At 44.9% G+C, this 18,119-nt stretch overlaps 1 protein-coding gene across 2 annotated transcripts; it reads left to right on the top strand.

Moving 5' to 3' along the window:
- Positions 1-248: 248 nt before the first annotated feature.
- Positions 249-9,508, top strand: LOC147354504 (protein FAM90A27P-like). Of its 2 annotated transcripts, XM_086354360.1 has the most exons (8): positions 656-680; positions 777-847; positions 1,922-2,025; positions 2,529-2,701; positions 4,352-4,526; positions 5,810-6,006; positions 6,362-6,464; positions 7,723-9,508. In XM_086354360.1, exons 3-8 carry the CDS (start codon positions 1,954-1,956, stop codon positions 7,822-7,824), a joined length of 822 nt encoding a protein of 273 aa, XP_086210486.1. In that variant the 5' UTR covers positions 656-680; positions 777-847; positions 1,922-1,953; the 3' UTR covers positions 7,825-9,508. The 2 variants fall into 2 exon arrangements, with proteins under 2 accessions (XP_086210487.1, XP_086210486.1); XM_086354361.1 differs by lacking the exon at positions 6,362-6,464 and having other exon boundaries at positions 249-847; positions 7,723-8,745.
- Positions 9,509-18,119: the final 8,611 nt, after the last annotated feature.

The raw sequence follows: 18,119 nt of genomic DNA on the forward strand, positions 1-18,119 counted from the left end.
CAGAACTGTCTTTTCTTTTTCTTAATATAATCCATTATGGTAAATTTTATTTACTTCTTATGACAGCTTGTGGAATAGGATATTTTCCCACTGCAATCTATTTGTATTTCCATTAGATCTTATTAATTTTTTAGTCAACCCATTCCATCTTTTCAAAGAAGTTCCCTGAGTGAGGGACTTCCCAGGAGATTCAAGGGTAAAGAATACACCTGCAATGCAGGAGACATGGGTTTGATCCCTGGGTTGGGAAGATCCCCTGAAGGAGGAATTGGCAACCCACTCCAGTATTCACCCCTGGAGAAACCCATGGACAGAGGAGCCTCACTGGCTACAGTCCATGGGTCAGAAGAGTCCGCGAGCACTGAGGGACTAATGCTTTCACTATATCGTTTAAATGAAGTAGTTATAAATGTATCTTTCTAAAGTCTTAGGGAATGGCAAAAAACCAAATTAGACTATTTTTTCAGGTTTATACTTCGAAATAAAGTGGGAGTGTAAAAGAATGGTGAAAACACAATACAACATTCTATCCAATCAGGTTAGGTTGTCGGGGCTTTGTCACGTGATTAGGTAAAGGAGATGGGGATATTGGGAGGGCGTGGCCAAGGTGGGGGTTCCTAAGACAGTATAAAGGCCAGCAGAAGGCATTCTGGTAAGTGGTCTCTTCCCTCTTCATCCAGGTAACTGCTCTGTCTCCAGCGGTTTTGCCCAGTGTGCACATATCTGAGTGGCTCTGGACAGACAGCAAAAGCACGATTGAATTCTTTTCTCTTTAGGGGCCTCAGTTTGTCCTCAGCAAACTAGGAGATTGGGAAAACTCTGCAGCGGTCCATTTTCAGGCATTGAGGTAAGGATTAGTTAATTCTTTGCTAGAATTTCTAGCACAGTGCTGATTCACAAAATACTTCCGAAGTGTTAATTTTTACATGAAGGTTAATGTCTTGTATACAGTACAATGTTTCATTTATATAAATTTATATGTATTCTTTTTTCATATTCCTTTCCATTATGATTTGTAATAGGATATTGAATATAGTTTCCTGTACCATACAGTAGGACCTTGTTGTTTATCCATTTTATATATAATAGTTTGCATCTGCTAACCCCAGTCTCTCACTTCATCCCTCCCTCACCCCTCGTCACCCTTGGCAACCACAATCTGTTCTCTATGTCTGTGAGTCTGTTTCATAGATAAGTTCACTTATGTCGTATTTTAGATTCCACGTATAAGTGAAATCATAAGATCTTTGTCTTTCTGACTTACTTCACTTGTATAGTACCTCTAGGTCCATCCATATTGCTACAAATGGCATTATTTCATTCTTTTTTATGCCTGAGTAATACTCATATTTGGAGAAGGCAATGGCACCCCACTCCAGTACTCTTGCCTGGAAAATCCTACAGACGGAGGAGCCTGGTAGGCTGCAGTCCATGGGGTCGCTAGGAGTCGGACACGACTGAGCAACTTCACTTTCACTTTTCCCTTTCATGCACTGGAAAAGGAAATGGCAACCCACTCCAGTGTTCTTGCCTGGAGAATCCCAGGGACGGGGGAGCCTGGTGGGCTGCCGTCTCTGGGGTCGCACAGAGTCGGACACCACTGAAGCGACTTGGCAGCAGCAGCAGCAGTACTCATATTTACCACATCTTCTGTATCCATTCATCTGTGGATGAGCATTTAGGTTGTTTCCATGTCTTGGCTATTGTAAATAGTATCACCTTATTTTTCATTAATTGGTACTCTGTTCCTAGTAGAAGAATATGTACATATACTTTGAATAAAAAGTAGCAGGTGAGATGGTAGGCAGAGAAGAGGGATGGGACTTGACTGTCCTGTACGTGGGAGGTTCTAAGAATGTGTAAAATTCAATGGCCTAAAATTCAATGTCTAAAATAAAATTTCATTTTCTTTACTCCACAGAGAAAGAGAATCTCTGGGGTAAAACCCCAGCGATGGACCCCAGCAAACTTTCCATGGAACAGGATAAAGCATTCTTACAGGAGATCGGGATCCCACAAAGAGATGTAAGTACTCGAGGTTTTAGGTCGGGCAAGTAAGATGTTGAGGAATAAGGTGGACTTCCGCTCTGCTTTCAGTGCTAAGGTAGGCTTTCCTGTGCACAGGGGTGAAATTCAATGATGAACAACGTGGGTGCACATAGGAAAGGGTGCTTGGAGATTGAGTTCAATCATATGACCAATAATTCAATCAATCGAACTCAATCAAAAATCGAGTTTCGATCTAATGGAGACAAAAGAGAACCAACATGCTACGGCTCTGGCTCTTCAGTTCTCACTTGGGGATTCCCAGTATTCCCTTAACACCCCACGTTCACCCCCTGTTGCCTGCTCCTTGAAGATAACGAGAAAACTCATCATGGGGTTGGAGGAAAGAACGTTTACACTCAGACTAGCGTTACATTAAAGACCTTAGGAAACTGGGAGTCTGTTTCATCTTCTGTAATCCCAAGGCTTCTTCCTGGGTGCAAAACTCAGATTGTATGTTGGTTCTCTTTTGTCTCCATCAGCTCGACTTGATGACAGAGAAATGGGTAGTTGATGCTTCTGTGGAGGTTCTGCTACGGTTCCCTCTGTTGCCAGGAGAGGACCCAGCTGCCCGCTGTGTCCCCGATAAGAAATGTCAGCCTCCAGTGCACAAGCCTCACGGAGCTCCACAGAGACCTGGAGTCCAAGAGGAGAGGTAGGTCAGACGTCAGACAGTGATGTGGGTAGGGCCTGGAGGGATTCCCAAGGGCACAGATGTAGCTGTAGATTTCTGCCTGCATAGATGAAAAACCAGTTTTTTTTTTTTTTTCTGGAGTGTAGTTGCTTTACAATAGGTCAGTTTCTGCTGTACAGCAAAGTGAATCAGGCACATGTATACATATATCCCCTCTTCCTTGGGTTTCCTTCCCATTTAGGTCCCCACAGAGCTTTGAGTAGAGTCTCTGATGTTATACAGTAGGTTCTCATTAGTTATCTATTTTATACATAGTATCAATAGTGTATATGTGTCAATCCCGATTCCTCCCTCCAAGAGACTTTAAAACAATTATTTATCTAGTTATTGACTATACTGGGTCTTTGATGCTGCACAGGCTTTTCCGTAGGTGTAGTGAGCATTGTGTGTGGGGGGTACTCTTTCTAGTTGCGGTGTGTGGGCTTCTCTATGGCAGAGCACAGGCTGTAGGCACTCCGGCTTCAACAGTTGCAGCTCTCCGGCTCTAGGCACAATAGTTGTTTAGGCACAATAGCTTTAGTTTAGGCACAAGGGCTTTAGGCACAATAGTTGTGGCACACAGGCTTTGCTTCTCCACAGCATGTGGATCGTCCAGGACCAGAGATTGAACCCGTGTCTCCTGCCTTGGCAGGTGAATTTTTCACCACTGAGCTACCAGGAAGACCCTCCCCCAACCATAGACTTTTGACTTGTGTGTCCCTCAACACAGCACAGCCTCAGCCTGGTGTGAGTTTGCACATATATGTGAGCTTGTACAAGGACCCTCAGACTGCTTGTTCATCTGCGGCTTTGTGCAAAAGCCTCTATTAAACGTTGACCTATGGGGTTGGGGTCATGTCTGAAATTTCACAGGTGTTCATTAATTTACATGTCACATCTTTGCAATGCTTTGTCAGAAGAACTGGCAGGTTTTCTCAGTAAGAAGTTGTTATGTGAAAATTGTGAGTTTTCTGAAAGTATGTGGGGAAAAATTCCATATTTGTTGGCTGCCTCCGTTTTAGCTTTAATAAATATTGGTAGATGCTTAAATGTTGGAGGGAGTACCTGGCTAAAAATCCAAAATTCAGGCCCAAGTTTATGTTGAAATTCTCAGGGAGAAACATTAGAAGAAGCCCTGATCATAGCCAGGTCATCAAAACCAGGCATTCAAGGTTGCAAATCTAATTTCCCTGTTTGTTAATAAGAGGATTCATCTCAGGCAATGTCCCACTCTGGAACTAAGTAATGACGGAAAAAGATGACACATTTCACAGAATGGGACATGAGTTCATGAGTAGACCAACTCACAGAGGGTGTGCCTTAGTGATCACTGAGCCCCTCGTTCATTCAGAAGTGGGGGTATGATGGGCTTCTGTCTTTATGTTCATTGTTGTTCAGTCACTCACTCGTGTCCAACTCTTTGCGACCCCATGGACTGCGGCAGGCTAGGCTTCCCTGTCCTTTACCAGCTCCCAGAGTGTGCTCAAACTCATGTCCATTGAGTTGATGATGCCATCAACCATCTCATCCTCTGTCATCCCCTTTTCCTCCTTCCCTCAGTCTTTTCCAGCATCAGTGTCTTTTCCATCAGGGTCTCTGTGTTTACCTTTATTTTTTTTTTCTTGTGACTAGAAAATCCAATAGTCAACTCCCAAGGAAGAGTGCCCAGAAGCCCCAGGAGGTGAGGCAGATAAAAAGTCACTACATTCACCAACTGCCCCAGAGACCCACTATGGCTCAGAATGTGAAGAAGCTACTGAGGGGACCTGTGGAGCGGAGGACTACTTTCTCAGGCAAGAATAACAAGGTAGGTGGAAGCTTGGATGTTTCAAGAACCACGGTGTCTGCATGCATCCCAGAAAGTGGATTTTACTGTGGAAATGTTTGCAGGATCTTAGTTCTCCAAGTAAGCATTGAACCCCTGCTTGGGGCAATGAACGTGCTGAGTCCTAACCACTGGACAACCAAAGAACTCAGAAACATCTGTGTCTTATGACTCAGATGTTCTTACTTATCCAAGGCTGGCTTGGATTGTAGTATCCTCACCAGGACAATTGACCCATCAGCTCCTCTGAGGAGAAACTTTATTCAGTGTTCAGTGTCATGTCAAGCTGGGTGTTTTTCCAATGCACAAACCTGGTTCATTTTTATTACCTTTAGACACTAGATTCTTTTCTCCTTGATCTCTCTCTCTAAAATGCTCTGTGGGCAGCACCATCAGTTCAGTTCAGTTCAGTTCAGTCACTCAGTCGTGTCTCACTCTTTGCGACCCCATGGACTGCAGCACACCAGGCCTCCCTGTCTATCACCAACTCCCGGAGTTTACTCAAACTCATGACAATTGAGTCGGTGATGCCATCCAACCATATCATCCTCTGTCGTCCCCTTCTCCTCCCACCTTCAATCTTTCCCAGCATCAGGGTCTTTTCCAATGAGTCAAGTTTTTCTCATCAAGTAGCCAAAGTATTGGAGTTTTGGCTTCAGCATCAGTCCTTCCAATGAAAAATCAGGACTGATTTCCTTTAGGATGGACTCGTTGGATCTCCTTGCATCGTAGGATCTCAAATTTCCTGGCAGCTCTGCTCCATGTCTTCTATCCCAAATCAATATGCAACTTCAAAAATCTGTCCTTATGCAGCTGATCCTGAAACAATGCAAGAGTTAGGAGCAGCAAACCTTAGTCAGTGGAAAATCCAACTATGACTTTAGAGCCAGCCCTGTAGTCCATTATACTTGCAAGTGGTTTCCCATCTGAGCATTCAACCAACTTTGGATGTGGTCATCCTACAGTACGTATGTATGAAAAATATCTGAGTGTAAATGGATCTGCCCCGTTCAACCCATTTCTCGAAGAGTCAACTGTATTAACCTTTGAAATTTGCCTGTGGGAACTTCTCTGGCAGTCCAGTGGTTAAGACTCCATGCTTCCAATGCGGGGGGCATGGGTTTGAGCCCTGGTCAGGGAACGAAGATCCCACATGCTATATGGTATGGCTTTAAAAAAGTTGAAAAAAACTATAAAATAAATTAATCTTTGAAAAAAGATTGCCTGTGATACCTGTTAACTTCACACTCCTCCCCCACCCCCAGGTGAAGTGCAGAAACTGTGGTGCTTTTGGACACCTGGCCACCAGCAAGTGGTGCCCCATGAAGTCCTGGGCTGGGGCCGTTGCTCCACAGCCTTTGGGCTCCAAGAAGAAGGAGAATCTGGAACCGAGGAGACCCCAGGACATCAAGACTCCAACGTTCTTTAATGAGGCTGTCAGAGAGCAGGAACCAGAACCAAGGTGAGGAATTGTGGAATTCAGAATGATTTTGGTGGGGTGGGGAACACCCTCAGAGCTTATTCTAGTCCTGAGAATCATGATGGGGGAAGGGCCAGCAGCTCTCTTGAAAGGATGGAGAGAACCACCTGAGAGTGTTCAAGGATGAGACCTCAGGAGGGGAAGAGGCACTTCCGGGAGAGGAAGCTGCCTCTGAAATGGTGGAAGGACTTGCCTTTGCAAAAGTCTCAGAACCTTGGCCACCTTCCTCACCCCAATCAGGGGCTAGGACCAGGCTCCAGGGCTGCTCTTGGCTCCTGGTCAGTGGTGAAGACAGAAAGGTAGGGGCATCCAGACACTTACATGAACTGTTCTGCAGGCAAGAGGTGCCGCAGAGAAATGCTGTTCCCCAGACCCACCCTGTGAGTTGCCAAGGGAAGAGGCAGAGACAGGAGCCTGAGGATTTGCGTGCCTTCATGAGGGTGAGTCTTGCCCAAGCCCCCCTGCTCTGTCCCTCCCTTCCATCCCCCTTGTGCTTCTATGTGATATAGTACTCTTGCTTGGAAAATCCCTGGACGGAGGAGCCTGGTAGGCAACAGTCCACAGGGTCGCCAAGAATTGGACACGACTGAGCCACTTCACTTCATGCCTCTCATGTGTGCAAGGTCATGTTAAACCCAGGCTGGCCGCTAGGTGTCCTGTTTTTTGTTTTCACTTTCTATATTTTTCAGGTTCCATTTTTTTTTTTTTTTTTACACTATGGGTTGGGGAATCCAAAATTCTGGTCCCACTATTTTAATTTTTTATGCAAGTAGGCCAGCAAAAGCTAGTGAAGGCATTTCAGCATTTTTATTGTGCAGTGGCTCAGTCGTGTCTGATTCTTTGCCACCCCATGGACTGTAGCATGCCAGGCTTCCCCGTCCTTCACCATCTCCTGAAGTTTGCTCACATTCAGGTCCATTGAGTTGGTAATTCTATCCAACCATCTCATCTTCTGTTGCTCCTTCTCCTCCTGCTCTTAATCTTTCCTTGCATCAGGGTCTTTCCCAATGAGTTGGCTCTTCACATTAGGTGGCCAACATATTGGAGCTTCAGCTTCAGGATCAGTCCTTCCAATGAATATTCAGGGATGATTTTAGCATACAAAGTGTTTTATCAGATGCCTTCTCTGACTTCAAGTCCAGATGAGGCATCTTTTAACTTGCAATTACTCCCAATTGTCCTCAAAAAGATAGTTGCTATTGACATTCTTCACATTGCATAGGAAAATGTTTCTACCATTGACCTTAACAATAGACAATATAGGAAAGTTTTCATGGCCATAACTGATGGGCAAAAGCCTCAGATTGGTATAGTAATTTTTCCCCTTGACCATCTCTGAGGTGGATTTCTCTGCAAATGTGTAATGACCATTTATTTGCATGTCTTTTCTGTGAAATTTAATTTTGTATGTGTTGTCTGTGTCTAATTGGGTTGTTCCTCTTCCTGTTGTAGAAAAAAACTTCTAGCATATATTTATTTTCTGTCTATTGTATTTCATTTTATTTTATTATATGTATATTACATATATATAATTATATTGTATTAGTCTGCCAGCTAATACAACATTTGTCCCAAATTGCTTATGATGTTCCTGTTTTCTATTACTATATTGTTGAAACGATCAGTGCCAGTGCCGTACTGCATTCAGTTAGATAATTCTGACTCCCGAGGTATCTAATGAGGTTCCTTCTCCCACAGCAACCCACCCGGCCGATGCCTGTCCAAACGTCCAAGAGGAGACCTGTCCTAGGCCCTGTCCTCATGGGTCAGCCACTGGCCCAGATCCCCAAGAAGAGATGACTCTGCCCTTGAACTGAGTGCTTGTGGACACAAGACACGCGGTGGACGCTAATGCCTCACCCAGCTGTGCAGACCTTCTGCCTGGAGGCCACTCTCATGGCCGAGTCGACAGCCAGTGGGCCTGATGGTATCCCGTGGGATATTCCACTCCACCCGGCTTGCCCTGGGTTGTGTCTGTGACCTCTGGGCACAAAGCTAATGTCCTGATATGGGCTCAAAGCCCAGCCCCCAACGTGCTGTACAACAGTGTGCCCAGAACTCAGTGCAGCTTCCAGGCATGACTTGAGAGGGCTTCCTAGATCCCTGTGCAGACTTGCCAGAATCTCTCACCAAAAGGCAAGACTTGGCCTATCTTACAGCTTCCAGCCCCATTCTCAGCACCTGCTCTGGGGCTGCCAGGCTCTCCCATGTCCCCTCAGTACACCTGGACTTGGATCCTGACAAGCACCCACGTGACCAGGAAGACACCAGCCGTGACGCCCAACTTTTTCCTGGCTGTACTCTGAGGCATGTGAGATCTTAGTTCCCTAACTGGGAACGAACCCTCACCCCCTGCATTGGGAGAGTGGAGTCTTTACCACTGGACGCCCCCGGGAAAGCCCCTTTATGCCTGCAGGCTCCACCTAACTCAGTTTGGCCGAGCCCCGTCAAGATCTGCAGTGTCCCCAGTGGTGGGAAGGAGACAGGAGGATGAACTGAGTAGTAGCACTGAAACGTATTTTACCATGTATAAAATAGATAGCTAGTGGGAAGTTGGTGTAGAACACAGGGAGCTCAACCCAGTGCTCTGTCATACCCTAGAGGGGTGGGGTGGGGTGGGGAGGTGGGAGTGAGTTTCTAGAGGCAAGGTACATATGTAGACTTATGGCTGACTGTTGTGTGGCAGAAATCAACACAGCCTTGTAAAGGAATTATCCTCCAGTTAAAACTAAATTAAAAAAAAAAAAAGATCTGGAGTGTCTCTAATCCCCACCACGAGTGTTTCTGGTCAGCCAGACAGAATTGTCTGTATAAGATGGGGTGAGGGCTGGCCAAGCTCCAATCTCAGGTGCTTCCTCCTCTCAAGAAGTCTACACTCGTTGGTCAGAACCCTCACAGCAGCGAGGAATCTGAGGGACAGGTGTGTCCTCGTCTCTTTCTCCCCTGAGTGACCGTGTGACCCTCCCCCTCACTCCCATGGAGGGAGGCTCATCTTCAAGTCTTGCTAGATTGGGATGAGACTGAGTGGCGGAGAGTTGGGAAGATGTGGGCATCCCTGAGTCTGGTGAATCTGCACTTGCCTGTGCAGATTCTGGAACTCCAGATATGACTGGGGACCGGGGGACAAACACTGCCTTGACGTTTTGTAAATTTCTGTTGTATTTAAAATGGAGCTTGCGAAATTATCATAGGTAGTCCTTTGTAAGTTAGCTATGTAAGAAGTGGAATACAAAGAAACTGTTATAATGTCAGTAAAAGCTATGAAATTCATCCGTGTGGATGAGTAAATGACTAAAATATGGGTAACTGGGCAAAAGGCCTGTTTATGATTTTGGAAAATGTCTGAAGAATTTCAGTGTAAGTTCTCTTCACTTGGTTAAGGGCAATTATTTTCTTAACTTTTTGCAGTTTGTTATTAAAAACCATTATAATGTTATTTTTTGATGGATTTCTTTAAGTATTAATAAAATGCTCTGAAATAGAATGTATATTGTAGGTGTTTTCATTTTTGTTTGTCACCTCAAGTTAATTTTCTTTATTTTTCTTCATCAAATTCTCTTGAGTAAAGAGGATCTTGGTACCTGCAGTGAAGTCCAGAGACTGTATCTTGTAAGAAATACAAATCCTTAGCCACAAGCCAGTATTCTCAAACTAATATCTTGAGTCTTATTAACAATTCTAGGTGTTTCATATGTAGCTTGATAAGCGCAAAAATAAACTGGACCTGACTTTGCACATCAGAGTCACATGGTGAGCTTTAAAAATTGTCATGACTGGTTCCTGCTCCCAGGGATATTTCTTTACTGGGTTTGGCATGGTGTGAGACGATTGGGGTTTCCCAGGTGGTGCAGGGGTAAAGAATCTGCCTGCCAATGCAGGAGACACCTGAGATGTGGGTTCAGCCCTTGGTTTGGAGAGATGCTCTGGAGTAGGAAACGGCAAGCCACTCCAGGATTCTCGCCTGGAAAATCCCACGGACAGAAGAGCCTGGCAGGCTATAGTCCATGGGGTCTCAAAGAGTAGACACGACTGAGCGCACACACACATACACACATGAAAATATTGAAAATATGAATATTGGTCTCTTCTCCCTCGCTTCCTGGCACCAAGCTTGTAGTTCAGTTCAGTCGCTCAGTTGTGTCCGACTCTTTCTGACCCCATGGACTGCAGCACGCCACGCCTCCTTGTTCATCACCAACTCCTGGAGTTTACTCAAACTCATGTCTATCGAGCCCACAATGCCATCCAACCATCTCATCCTCAGAGCTTGTAAGACCCATGTAAATTCCTAAGTGATAAGAATACTGGTGAAATGGAACAGGACCCTCTGGTTCTTCCTCCTGTGTCCTCTGATTGCCTTTTGTCTGTGGGAAAAATGTTAGCCAAAGGATAAGTTTAATCAGAGAAGTGCGAAAATGCAGAAACAAAGGAAAACAGTCCAACAAGACTAAATACTAACAATTTGGTTATTAAGCAAAGTCAAGGACCTTTAGTTCCTTCTCAAGTACATGATAACTAGACCGTAGCCATGACAACAGCTGACTCAATTCTGAGACTGGACCTCAAATGGAAACAAACTGATCTTCTGACTGAAGATTGCTGCTGCTGCATCACTTCAGTCGTGTCTGACTCTGTGCGACCCCATGGACAGCAGCCCTTCAGGCTCCACTGTCCACAGGATTTTCCAGACAAGAATATTGGAGTAGGTTGCCATTTCCTTCTCCCGACTGAAGATTAGCTGTACCTAAAACAATCAAGACAACACTGGTCAGAAGGCTGAGCTCCGAAGAATTGATGCTTTTGAACTGTGGTGTTGGAGAAGACTCTTGAGAGTCCCTTGGACTGCAAGGAGATCCAACCAGTCCATTCTGAAGGAGATCAGACCTGGGATTTCTTTGGAAGCAATGATGCTAAAGCTGAAATTCCAGTACTTTGGCCACCTCATGCGAAGAGTTGACTCATTGGAAAAGACTCTGATGCTGGGAGGGATTAGGGGCAGGAGGAGAAGGGGACGACAGAGGATGAGATGGCTGGATGGCATCACTGACTCGATGGACGTGAGTCTCAGTGAACTCTGGGAGTTGGTGATGGACAGGGAGGCCTGGCGTGCTGCGATTCATGGGGTTGCAAAGAGTCGGACACGACTGAGCGACTGATCTGATCTGATCTGAAAACAATCAAGACAACACTGGTCAGACCACCAAAGACCAATTTCAAGATGACTGTCAGAGCTGACTGTTGTTTGTGCAGGTAGCCTCCTCCCTCCATCTATAAAAGCTATGGGGGTGAAGAGTTAGCCTTTGGACAGGAGTCCATTCTTGGATGACCCCTGGTTGCCGGCATTCAAAATAAAGCAAATTTTCCTTTCCACCAACCTGGCCTGTGTATTGGCTTTTGAGCAGGTGAGCAGCCAGACCCCATTCTCACTTACACTAGGAGCATATTTTGTTCTATTGAGGTGACTCGAGTTGGGCTCTTGGATGGAGGCTGATCACTGGAAAGATCAAGCTATGATTTTGTTGTTGTTGTTCAGTCGCTAAGTCGTGTCTGACTCTTTTCAACCCCATAGACTGCAGCACATAGGCTTTCCTATCCTTCACTATTTCCTGTAGTTTGCTCAAATTCATGTCCACAGAGTCGGTGATGCTATCTAATCATCTCATCCTCTGCCACCCGCTTCTCCTTTTGCCTTCAATCTTTCCCAGCATCAGAGTCTTTTCCAATGGGTCAGCTCTTTGCATCAGGTGGACAAAGTGTTGGAGCTTCAGCTTCAGCATCAGTCGTTCCAGTGAATATTCAGGGTTGATTTCCGTGATTAGAAGCTTGGAATTTTCATCCTGCCCTTCATCTTCCAGAGAGGGTGGAAGGGTCTAGGAATGGAATTAATTATTGATCATGCCTACATGAGTAAGCCTTCATAAAATCGAAGTTCTGGGAATATTCGGTGAATTTCCAGGTTGGCAGACATGTTCACACTGGGAGGGTGAAGCAGCCCAAAGCCACGAGTGCCAAAGCTCCCACAACTGGGACCCTCTCAGACCTGTCCTTTGTGTCTATTCATCTGGCTGTTCATCAATAACCTTTACCATGATGCTGCTGCTGCTGCTAAGTCGCTTCAGTCATGTCCAACTCTATGTGACTCTATGGACAGCAGCCCACCAGGCTCCTCTAGGCAAGAATACTGGAGTGGGTTGCCATTTCCTTCTCCAACCTTTACCATATCATTTCATAAATGTTAGCTTCAATAAATATTTCTCTGAGTTCTATAATCTGTTATAGCAAAAATTATTTTGGCTGTGCCACATGGCTTATGGGATCTTAGTTTCCCAACCAAGGATCCAACCCATACGCCCTGCAGTGGAAGCATGGAGTCTTAACCACTAGACCACCAGGGAAGTCCTCATAAGCATAGTTTTAAATTGGCACACCCAGTAACCTAACCAAAGGCAATGGCACCCCACTCCAGTACTCTTGCCTGGAAAATCCCATGGATGGAGGAGCCTGGTGGGCTGCAGTCCATGGGGTCGCTAGAAGTTGGACACGACTGAGCAACTTCACTTTCACTTTTCACTTTCATGCATTGGAGAAGGAAATGGCAACCCATTCCAGTGTTCTTGCCTGGAGAATCCTGGGGATGGGGGAGCCTGGTGGGCTGCCGTCTCTGGGGTGGCACAGAGTTGGACACAACTGAAGTGGCTTAGCAGCAGCAGCAGCAGCAGCAGCAGGAACCTAACAAGTGCACTTTCATTAGACTTATCATCACAGTGTATTTTACTTAATTAGTGCTTACTTATCCTAGTTGTCTTACTCCTTTTAGGCTGCTATATCATAGACTGGTGGCTTAAAGACTAAACATTTACTTCTGACAGTTTTAAAAGATAATAAGTTCTAGATCAAGGCACCAGCAGATTCGATGTTGAGTGAGCGCCCCTATCCTGCTTCATCAGTTCAGTTCAGTTGCTCAGCTGTTTCCGACTCTTTGAGACCCCATGGACTGCAGCACACCAGGCTTTCCTGTTGATCACCAACTCCTGGAGATTGCCCAAACTCATATCCATTGAGTAGATGATGCCATCCAATCATCTCATCCTCTGTTGTCCCCTTCTCCTCCTGCCTTCAATCTTTCCCAGCATCAGGGTCATTTCCAATGAGTCAGTTCATCACATCAAGTGGCCAAGGTTTCAGCTTCAGCATCAGTCCTTCCAATGAATATTCAGGACTAATTTCCTTTAGGATAGACTCGTTGGATCTCCTTGCTGTCCAAGGGACTCTCAAGAGTCTTCTCCAACACCACAGTTCAAAAGCATCAATTCTTCAGTGCTCAGCTTTCATTATAGTCCAATTCTCACATCCATACAAGACTACTGGAAAAACCATAGCCTTGACTAGATGGACCTTTGTTGGCAAAGTAATGTCTCTGCTTTTGAATATGCTATCTAGGTTGGTCATAGCTTTCCTTCCAAGGAGTAAGCGTCTTTTAATTTCATGGCTGCAGTCACCATCTGCTGCGATTTTGGAGCCCCCAAAATAAAGTCAGCCACTGTTTCCCTATCTATTTGCCATGAAGTGATAGGACTGGATGCCATAATCATAGTTTTCTGAATGTTGAGTTTTAAGCCAACTTTTTCACTCTCCTCTCACTTTCATCGAGAGGCTCGTTAGGTTTCTGCTAAAGAGGTTCTTTGCTTTCTGCCATAAGAGTGGTGTCATCTGCATATCTGAGGTTATTGATATTTCTCCTGGGAATCTTGATTCCAGTTTGTGCTTCATCCAGATGCTTAGGAAGCATAACTTCAAGGAAAGCTAGTGGAGGTAATGGAATTCCAGTTGAGCTATTTCAAATCCAGCTTGTGCTTCATCCAGCCTGGCATTTCAAATGATGTACTGGTTCCAAATTGGGAAAGGAGTACATCAAGGCTGTATATTGTCACCTTGCTTATTTAACTTATATGCAGAGTACATCATGAGAAATGCTGGGCTGGATGAAGCACAAACTGGAGTCAAGAATGCTGGGAGAAATGTCAATAATTTCAGATATGCAGATGACACCATCCTTATTGCAGAGAGCAAAGAAGGACTAAAGAGCCTCTTGATGAAAGTGAAAGAGGACAGTGAAAAAGTTGGCTTAAAGCTCAACATTCAGAAAATGAAGATCATGGCATCTGGTCCTATCGCTTCATAGCAAATAGATGGGGAAACAATAGAAACAGTGAGAGACTTCATTTTTGGGGCTCCAAAATCACTGCAGATTGTGACTGCAGCCGTGAAATTAAAAGATACTTGCTCCTTGGAAGAAAAGCTATGACCAACCTAGATAGCATATTAAGAAGCAGAGACACTACTTTGCCAACAAAGGTCCATCTAGTCAAGGCTATGGTTTTTCCAGTAGTCTCGTATGGATGTGAGAGTTGGACTGTAAAGAAAGCTGAGCACCGAAGAATTGATGCTTTTGAACTATGGTGTTGGAAAAGACTCTTGAGAGTCCCTCGGACAACAAAGAGATCCAACCAGTCCATCCTAAAGGAAATCAGTTCTAAATATTCATTGATGCTGAAGCTGAAACTCCAGTACCTTGGTCACTTGATGTGATGAACTGACTCATTGGAAAAGACCCTGATGCTGGGAAAGATTGAGGGCAGGAGGAGAAGGGGACAACAGAGGATGAGATGGTTGGATGGCATCACCGACTCAATTGTCATGAGTTTGAGTAAGCTCTGGGAGTTGGTGATCGACAGGGAAGCCTGACATGCTGCACTCCATGGGGTCGCAAAGAGTCAGACACGACTGAGCAACTGAACTGAACTGACTTTGAATCGAAGTTAACTAAGAAGGGTAATAGTATATAGCCTTGATGTACTCCTTTCCCAATTTGGAACCAGTCTGTTGTTCCATGTCAGTTCTAACTGTTGCTTTGTAGGAAATGTAGAAGAGATTAAGAGCTTCCCTGATAGCTCAGTTGATAAAGAATCTACCTGCAATGTGGGAGACCTGGGTTCAATCCCTGGGTTGGAAAGATCCCCTGGAAAAGGGAAAGCCTACCCACTCCAGTATTCTGGCCTGGAGAATTCCATATAGTCCATGGGGTCTCAAAGAGTTGAGACTGAGTGAGTGAAGTCGCTCAGTCATGTCTGACTCTTTGTGGCCCTATGAACTGTAATCTACCAGGCTCCTCTGTCCATGGGATTTTCCAGGCAAGAGTACTGGAGTTGGTTGCCATTTCCTTCTCCAGGGGATCTTCCCGACCCAGGGATCGAATCCAGGTCTCCCGCATTGTAGGCAGATACTTTACCGTCTGAGCCACAGAGGAAGTCCAAAGAGTTGAACACAACTGAAATTGTATTACATTAAAAGAGATTAAAAAGGAATTACATTGTAGGAAATGTAGAAGAGATTAAAAAGGCCAGTGGTTGACTTGGGTTACAAAGAAGGGGCTATGAATATCTTGAGTCTAGAGAACTTTCAGGATCATGAAATTGTGTTAAACCGTCATGATGGACACAGGTTATTATACATTTGCCCAGATCTATAGAGTGAAAATCCCTAAAGAGAAGCATAAGAGTAAACTAGGAAAGAAAAGAAAGTGAAGTTGCTCAATTGTGTCCACCTCTTTTCGACCCCATGGACTGTAGCCCACCAGGCTCCTCTGTCCATGGGATTTTCCAGAGAAGAATACTGGACTGGGTTGCCATTTACTTCTCCAGAGGATCTTCCCAACCCAGGGATCGAACCTGGGTCTCCCACATTGTAGGCAGATGCTTTATCTGAGCCACCAGGGAAGTCCATAGGGACTTTATCTATTTAATGTCCATTTAGATTCATCAGTGGTAACAAATGTGTCTTCTGGTGGGGAGAGATATGTAGGAAGGTTATCCACATGTGGGAACAAGAGGTATATGGGAAATCCCTGTACCTTATTCTCAATTTTGCTGTGAAACTAAATCATCTAAAAAATTGGTATCAGTGCATGCACACTGAATATTTTTTAGAATATATAACATTAAAAAAATGGACATGCTTCTATCTTTAATTTTTCCTTAATCATTATACTTTAAAAGTGTGAGAAAATAGAGCTTTCTAAATGGACCAGACAACAAACTGTAGCAGATGGTTCACAAATCCTAGAAAAACACACACAGGAAGTAGAGCAACAATGTTCTCAAGTCTTATTTCACAGATAAGGTCACTTATTACTGAACAAGGATCATTATTTCCTTGCTTGGTCATCAGAAAGCATTTAGAGAATCATTTTCAAAGGCATTTGTCTCTTTCTCACACACTGTTAACCCAACATCCTCTGCTGCCCTTGTTTTATGTTCAAAGAAAGCTGTGATATAAACCCCTTCAGACTCCTGGTCTCTGAAGTTGGAGGCCTCCCACCTGCAGACAGGTGGTCACAATGCAAATTATTTTGTGAAAACCTGTGTCCCCAGGCTGCAGAGGGGGATGAAAGAAATGAAGGACTCAAGATATCCTTGAGAACAATTCTGATCTTCCTAGGTGGTGCAATGGTAAATAATTTGCCTGGCGAGGAAGGAGATGTGAGAGAGATGGGTTCGATCCCGGGGTCGGGAAGATCCCCTGGCTTAGGAAATGACAACCCACTCCTGTTGCAGCCATGAAATTAAAAGACATTTACTCCTTGGAAGGAAAGCTATGACAACGTAGACAGCATATTAAAAAGCAGAGACATTACTTTGTCAACAAAGGTCCGTCTAGTCAAGGCTATGGTTTTTCCAGTAGTTATGTATGGATGTGAGAGTTGGACTACAAAGAAAGCTGAGCGCCAGAGAATTGATGCTTTTGAACTGTGGTGTTGGAGAAGATTCTTGAGAGTCCCTTGGACTGCACGAAAATCCAACCAGTGCGTGCTAAAGGAGATCAGTCCTGGGTGTTCACTGGAAGGACTGATGTTGAAGCTGAAACTCCAATACTTTGGCCACCTAATGCAAAGAGCTGACTCATTTGAAAAGACCCTGATGCTAGGAAAGATTGAGGGCAGGAGGAGAAGGGGACGACAGAGGATGAGATGGTTGGATGGCATCACCAACTCAATGAACATGGGTTTGGGTGAACTCAGGGATTTGGTGATGGACAGGGAGGCCTGGCATGCTGTGGTTCATTGGGTCGCAAAGAGTTGGACACGACTGAGCCACTGAACTGAACTGAACTTGTATTCTTGTGTGAAAAGTTCCATGGACAGAGAAGCCTGGAGGGCTACAGTCCATGGGGTTGCAAAGAGTTGGACACAACTGAGATACTGAGTGTGCACAGTTCAGTTCAGTTGCTCAGTCATGTCCGACTATCTGCGACCCCATGAATCGCACACACCAGGCCTCCCTGTCCATCACCAACTCCCAGACTTCACTCAGACTCACGTCCATCGAGTCAGTGATGCCATCCAGCCATCTCATCCTCTGTCGTCCCCTTCTCCTCTTGCCCCCAATCCCTCCCAGCATCAGAGTCTTTTCCAATGAGTCAACTCTTTGCATGAGGTGGCCAAAGTACTGGAGTTTCAGCTTTAGCATCATTCCTTCCAAAGAAATCCCAGAGCTGATCTCCTTCAGAATGGACTGGTTGGATCTCCTTGCAGTCCAAGGGACTCTCAAGAGTCTTCTCCAACACCACAGTTCAAAAGCATCAATTATTTGGCGCTCAGCTTTCTTCACAGTCCAACTCTCACATCCATACATGACCACCGGAAAAACCATAGCCTTGACTAGATGGACCTTTGTTGGCAAAGTAATGTCTCTGCTTTTCAATATGCTATCTAGGTTGGTCATAACTTTCCTTCCAAGGAGTAAGCATCTTTTAATTTCATGGCTGCAGTCACCATCTACAGTGATTTTGGAGCCCTCCAAAATAAAGTCTGACACTGTTTCCACTGTTTCCCCATCTATTTCCCATAAAGTGGTGGGACCGGATGCCATGATCTTTGTTTTCTAAATGTTGAGCTTTAAGCCAACTTTTTCACTCTCCTCTTTCACTTTCATCAAGAGGCTTTTGAGTTCCTCTTCACTTTCTGCCATAAGGGTGATGTCATCTGCATATCTGAGGTTATTGATATTTCTCCCAGCAATCTTGATTCCAGCTTGTGC

The sequence above is a fragment of the Bos grunniens genome, chromosome 18 (genome assembly GCF_055505025.1).
Source record: "Bos grunniens cultivar Pamir isolate PY7600 chromosome 18, Bosgru_T2T1.0, whole genome shotgun sequence".
Lineage (NCBI taxonomy): Eukaryota > Metazoa > Chordata > Mammalia > Artiodactyla > Bovidae > Bos > Bos grunniens.

What these genes read in the sequence shown, in the direction of transcription:
- LOC147354504 (XM_086354360.1), top strand. Translation starts at nt 1,954, where the DNA reads ATGGACCCCAGCAAACTTTCCATGGAACAGGATAAAGCATTCTTACAG. An exon ending in GAGCAGGAACCAGAACCAAG is followed by an intron (nt 6,007 to 6,361) that starts GTGAGGAATTGT and finishes ACTGTTCTGCAG; the next exon opens with GCAAGAGGTGCCGCAGAGAA. An exon ending in ATTTGCGTGCCTTCATGAGG is followed by an intron (nt 6,465 to 7,722) that starts GTGAGTCTTGCC and finishes CTTCTCCCACAG; the next exon opens with CAACCCACCCGGCCGATGCC.